This window comes from Hevea brasiliensis, chromosome 9 (assembly GCF_030052815.1).
Source record: "Hevea brasiliensis isolate MT/VB/25A 57/8 chromosome 9, ASM3005281v1, whole genome shotgun sequence".
NCBI classification, from domain to species: Eukaryota; Viridiplantae; Streptophyta; class Magnoliopsida; order Malpighiales; family Euphorbiaceae; genus Hevea; species Hevea brasiliensis.
In genome coordinates, this window is record NC_079501.1 from 25,926,196 (window position 1) to 25,932,686 (window position 6,491).

The window sequence follows — 6,491 nt, forward strand, 5'->3', positions numbered from 1 at the left end:
AGTCCTAAAAATTATTTTATGAATTTTCTCCTAGGTTTAGGGCTCCTAGCTGCGAAGACCGTAACTTCTCATTGGTTACCCATCGCTAGGGCACCGACTCATTTAACTTGGTTGTATTTTATTTCTAAAATTTTTCCTAAATTTTTTTTAATATTATTTGAGTTATTTGTGACTCCTCACTCTAGTCTAAATATTTTTCCAGACGTTCTAGTTGTCCAGATAGACACTGGTCACAGAAACAGTAGAATGTATAGAATTGCTACAGTGAGGGTGTTATAAAATTAATAGGTTGAAGCATGAACTTGAAAATATTTATGGTCATCCGCTATTGGATGATAACAAGGAAAAGGAGAAAAGAATCAAGCATCGCCTCCATGAGCTTTGGAAAAGGGAGGAGCTTCATTGGAAGCAACGATCCAGAGTGCAATGGCTTCAAGAAGGAGACATAAATTCCAGGTTCTTTTACATGACCACAATTCAATGAAGACATCAAAATGCTATCATGAAAATTCAGCAGAACGATGGGAGATGGATTGATACGGAGTCTGACATCAAGACGATAATTAGAGACTTCTTCATAAATGTCTATAGGAAATGTGCAACAGTAGGAGAGGATGAAGTGGTTGGACTTTTGCCATAGCTGGTCACTCAGGAGATTAATGATCACTTGCTTGCTCCAATCTCGGGCTCAGAAATTCAACAAGCAATTTTCGAATTAGGAAGCACAAAAGCTCCAGGACCTGATGGATTTTTTGGAATCTTCTATCAACAAAACTGGGAAATAGTGGGTTCAGATGTATGTAAAGCTATTCGTAGCTTTTATGCTAGGGGTTTCATGCTTAGAGAGCTCAATAGAACTAATTTAGTACTTCTTCCCAAATGTAAGAACCCTGTTTCTATTAATCATTATAGACCTATTAGCCTATGCAACTTCCTTTACAAGGTGATTTCAAAAACTATTGTGAATCGTTTAAAGCCTTGGATGGATTCTCTTATCACTTATGATTAGGCTGCTTTTGTCCCAGGTAGAGCAATCCAAGATAATATTATTATTGCCCATGATGTTCTATCACTTAAAATCTTCAAACAACAGAAAACACACTATGGCAATAAAACTTGATATGCACAAAACATACGATCAAGTTGAGTGGCAATTCCTCCAAAAGGTTTTTATCCAATTTGGATTCTCTCATTCTTGGCTTCACTTGGTGATGTAGCGTATAACATCTATCAGCTTCTCAATATTGGTGAATGGAGATCCAACCCCACCCTTTATTCCTACCAGGGGCATTCGGCAAGGAGACCCTCACTCCCCTTACCTTTTCTTGTTTATTTCGTAGGCATTATCTTGTCTATTATCCAAAGTAAAGGAGGATGGGAAGATTTCAGGGATGAAAATGTCTAAATTTACTCCAACTATTACTAATGTTTTGTTTGCTGATGACACTCTTTTATTTGGTACTGCTAAAAGAGCTGAAGCTTCTAATTTGCAGGCTATTATTCATAAGTATTCAACAGCATCGGGCCAGAGGATCAATTTTCATAATCAAATGTCTTCTTTCGCAGACACACCCCACCAAATCTTAAAAGATTAATCTTGGAGACTCTTGGCATGCAAGGAATGCGATTCAATGAGAAATACCTAGGCCTCCCAACATTGTGGGGAAAATCAAAGAAACAGGTTTTAAAGTTTATTCACGAGAGATTGATTGCAAAAACACAATCCTGGAGACAAAAACTGCTTTCACAGGCTGGAAGGAAAGTGCTTATCAAATCAGTTCTTAATGCTATCCCCACTTATGCTATGGCTATTCTCAAGTTTCCTAAGTCCTTCTATACTCAACTAAATAAGATTGTATCTAGATTCTGGTGGGGGAGTAAAAATAATGAGAAGAAAATGGCTTGGATCAGCTGGAAAAAGACATGCCTCTCAAAGTTTCAAGGGAGAATAGGATTCAAGGATTTTGAATTGTTCAACCTTGCATGCCTAGCAAAGCAAAGTTGGAGGCTGGCCACCAAACCAAATTGCATATGGGCAAGAGTTTTGAAGGGATTATATTTCCCCAGATCTTCCTTTTGGGAAGCTAGAAGAAGGCAACGCAGGTCTTGGATTTGGCAAGGCATTCTAGCAGGCAGAGAAGTCCTTCAAGGGGGAACTCGTATGAATATTGGAGATGGCTCAGACCCTTGGATACCAATGGCTCCCAACTTCAAGGTGGACAGGCCTACAATTTGTCCTCCTAATGTTAATATGGTCAGTGACTTGATAGATCATGACAGGCTACAGTGGAAGGAAAATCTAGTTAACCAATTATTCAATGAGTATCAGGCAAGATCCATATTGTCCATACTAATAGGTCCAAGAGGGTGTGAAGATAATTTAATTTAGAGTTTGAATAGGTCAGGCCAGTACTCTGTGAAATCAGGCTGCAAAAAGTTAATGAATAAAGTTCAAAGCCTCAATCATAATGTACAATCTTCTCACTCCCATCAAGTTCCTGCGCATATCTGGAAAAAAACTTGGAACCTTAAAGTCCAACCAAAAATGAAGGTCTTCATGTGGTGCTCCTAAATGCTCTCCCTGTTAACTAGAATTTAAATAGGAGAGGTATGCATGTTGACCCTTATTTCCCCATCTGTTGAGAAAGCATTGAAACAGTGGAGCATGCATTCTTTTTATGTTGTCATGCCAAGGCATTGTGGTTCTCTAGTCCGTGCTCTTACAAACCTGATCCTATTGGATTTTCTTCCCTTAGCAACTGATGGATATCCCTATGGGATACTTTTGTTAGAGAATCCTGTCGCCAAGATTTTTTTCCAGATGATAGTCATTATGTTATGGACTATATAGAAGGAGAGGAATAAAGCTGTCTTTGAAGGAGCTTCTCCAGACCCTATTGCTTCTGTTAGGATTATTCTCCAAACATTGAATGAGCTACAGGAAGTGGATCAACCAGTTTCAAAAGTTAGTTCCAGAAATTATGCTCCTGTCCACCCGCAGAAATGGGAACCTCCTCCAGTGGGTGTTTTGAAATTTAACAGTGATGTAGCTTGGAGAAGTGGCAATGCGAAAGCTATGGTAGCGATTGTTGTGAGAAATCACCATGGAAACCTGATTGATGGTCTAGTCAAAGAGTTTTACTGCTCTTCTTCGTTGGTTGGTGAAGCTAAAGCAATGCTTGAAGCAATTAGGCTAGCTCGTGATATGGGTGCTACTTCAATCATCTTGGAGTCAAACTCATCTATTCTTCTTTCATCTATGAGGAATGATCATATATACCCTGCCTAGGAGATCAAAGCAACAGTAAATACAATAGCCACTTTAATACCTTTGTTTTCTAATATGTCATTTTCATTAGTTAATAGAAAAGCTAATGCTTTGGCCGACTATGTGGCAAAGCTTAAAAGGAACCAGGGTCTACCTTGTAATTGGCTCACGAACACTCCTAGAACCTTACTCTCTATGTTGTATTCAGATGCCAGTTTAAGGCCTTGAAATGCAAAACGCAATTCAGAAAGAACCTTTTTCAATTGATAAGATTAGGGAGGCGATTTGGAGTTGTGACTCCGGTCAAGCTCCAGACTCAGATGGCTGTAACTTTTATTTTTATGAGAAATCCTGGCCTCTTATTAATAATGATCTGGTGCTTCTGATGAATGGTTTCCATGAAAATGCCAGACTTTCGACAAACATTCATTCCTCATTCTTTGCTTCGATTCCAAAAGTTGTGGGTGCCTCTAGGGTGCAGGATTAGAAACCAATGAGTTTAATCTATAGGGTTTAAAAAATTGTGGCCAGATCCTCACTCTAAGAGTTAAGAAAGTTATGCCATTTAGTATTAGTCCACTGCAAAGCACCTTTATCAGTGGGAGGCAAATTCTGGACTCTTTTCTTGTTGCAAGTGAGGTTATTGAGTATCATAAATGCCATTAGCTCGGTTGTTTTGTCTTCAAAATAGACTTCGAGAAATCCTTTGATTCAGTGAAATGGGAGCACATTGATAGCTCCTTAGTAAAAGTGTGTTTCGGTAGAAAATGATGCTCCTCGATTTCAGGTTGCATCTCATATTCGCGAGTTTCAATTTTAGTTAATGGCAGTCCAATTACTGAATTCAAGATGACCAATGGGCTTTGACAAGTTGACCCACTCTCTCCCTTCTTGTTCAATATTGCAGTGGAGCCTTTAAGCCTAATAATTTCAAAAGCATGCCACTTAAGAAAGCTTCTTGGAGTTTCTATGGGTTCAAGTGGGACATCTATAAGTCATTTGCAATTCACGGATGACACCATCTTCTTCTATCTGCGTCGTCTGGATTATCTTGTTCATGTTATGAGAATTCTAAGATGCTTCTATGCAATGTCTACCTTAAAAGTCAACTTTCATAGGAGTCATTTATTTGGGATCAATGTTGATGATGAAATTTTGCAATCTGCTACTGATTTATGCTGTACAAACTTGGGAGGCTTCCCATAAGATATTTGGACTTTCCCCTAGGAGCAAATACAAAACGAGTCTCAACTTGGGATCTAGAGGTTTGACCAATTGAGAATAAGCTATCCTTTTGGAAGGGCAAGCTCTTATCCATGTTTGGATGTTTAACGCTGATAAAATCATGCATATCTAATCTTCCTTTCAATTACTTATCTATTTTTTGAATGCATATCGAGGGTTGGTCTTAAGATAGAAGAGATCTATTTTTCGTATGCCAAAGACGGTAGCTTTAAAGATTGAAAAATTAATGAGAAGCTTCTTCTAGGCTGGTGGAATTAATCATAGAAAGTTACACTTGATCAATTAGAACACTATGTTAATGCCAAAGAGAGGTGGTGGTTTGGGGATAGCAAATCTGCTCTTACATAATCAATCACTCCTTTTTAAGTGGCTTTGGAGGCTCCAAAATCATACTTACTCCCCTTGGGCATCAATTCTCCAATCCAAGTATAGATTCAATCAGAAAATGGTATCTTATTGGCTTCGGGCTCATCTCTTTCTCCCATTTGGAGGGACATTCAACTTCCAGCCTGCTCCCCTGTTCCCAATTTCTCAATACTCAGAAATTTTCAATTTTTAGTTGGCGATGATGCATCCATTCGATTTTGGCATGATAGATGGATATCCAATAGACCTCTAAGGTATGAGTTTGTGAGGTTGTTCACCCTTTCTTCTACTCCTGATGCTTTTGTTAAAGAGATGGGCAATTGGGTGAACAATTCTTGGGTTTGGAATTTTAATTAGAGAAGAAACCTATTATCATGGGAACAAGAATCACTGAATCAATTATTGGCTATTGTAAACTTGGCATCTCTGTTTTGGTTCAAGGAAGATAAACTAATATGGAAATCAATATTTAGTGGAGTTTTCACAGTTAAATCCATGTACAACTATCTTCTTAAGGCTTGCTATTAAGGGAGTGTCAATTTACCTTATGTTTGGAATGGTCTAGCCCCAAATAAAACAGAGATGTTGGTTTGGTTGATTTGCCATGAAAGGTTGAACACTAAAGAATGGCCATCTCGCCTGCGAATCTTACCACCAGATAAGAACGTATGCTCCTTTTGCAATTGTGAGAATGAATCTATTGATCATATTTTTTGGGTGTGTAGGTCATCGTGGTTAATATGGTCTTGGTTTTTCAAATGGTGGGAAGTGTATTTGTGCATTCCAAAGTCTATTATGGATTTATTGACAGAGTGGAAATCTCTGGTGGTGGGTAAATTTCAAGCAAAGTTCTCGATGACTTGGTTCTATGGTATTATATGGTCAATATGGATTGCTTGAAACAACAAAGTCTGTAATAGCTCTGATTTCACTACTTCTTCTCTTTGCTCTACTATTCTCTTTAGGATTTCGGTTTGGCTTAAGGCCCTGGATGTAGAATTCTCATATCTTACATTGGATCTTTCTTCGGTAGAAGCTATTAAGTGCTAGAGTAATCAATTGATTCAAAGACCATTTGTTTCATGGTCTTCACCTTCTCAGAACTGCCTTAAATGGAACATGGACAGATCATCTCTAAGCAAACCTGGCCCTTGTGCTATCGGAGGTGTTCTTCGAGATTCTATAGGCATGTTTATTGGTCTTTTCTCTTGTAGAGTAGGCATACATGATTCCAACTTTGCTGAGCTAAAAGCCATTCATAAAGTGCTTGAACTATTGCATATTTTCCCTCAAGCATGGTCCATGGCAGAAGGTGTTATGATTGAATCTGATTCGAAGAACGCTTTACTTTGGGTCACCAATCCGGAAAAGGCACTATAGAAGGTTAATGTCATTCTCAATTCCATTTGCAATTGCCTTAATTCTCTCCCCAAGATTTCTTTTGTTCATGTTTTGCGTGAAGCAAATAATATTGCCTACTATTTGAATAAAGTTTGTTTGTTTAGATCCCATAACTTTGTGGCATGGTTGTGAAGGTTATTGTTCAGCTTGAGTTTTTTGGGTTTGTCTCTCATCATCTGGTGCCTAGTTGCATAAAGAACTCATATCACTT

General features: G+C 38.4%; 1 protein-coding gene across 1 annotated transcript; it reads left to right on the top strand.

Moving 5' to 3' along the window:
• The first annotated feature begins 502 nt into the window (after positions 1-502).
• LOC131182851 (uncharacterized) lies at positions 503-3,289 on the top strand. The gene is made up of 4 exons (XM_058152196.1): positions 503-622; positions 1,341-1,507; positions 1,567-2,329; positions 2,852-3,289. The coding sequence occupies exons 1-4, from the start codon at positions 503-505 to the stop codon at positions 3,287-3,289; spliced, it is 1,488 nt and encodes a 495-aa protein (XP_058008179.1).
• The last annotated feature ends 3,202 nt before the right edge of the window (positions 3,290-6,491 follow it).

What these genes read in the sequence shown, in the direction of transcription:
- LOC131182851 (XM_058152196.1), top strand. Translation starts at nt 503, where the DNA reads ATGAAAATTCAGCAGAACGATGGGAGATGGATTGATACGGAGTCTGAC. An exon ending in CAGTAGGAGAGGATGAAGTG is followed by an intron (nt 623 to 1,340) that starts GTTGGACTTTTG and finishes TTTATTTCGTAG; the next exon opens with GCATTATCTTGTCTATTATC. An exon ending in AATTATTCAATGAGTATCAG is followed by an intron (nt 2,330 to 2,851) that starts GCAAGATCCATA and finishes TGGACTATATAG; the next exon opens with AAGGAGAGGAATAAAGCTGT.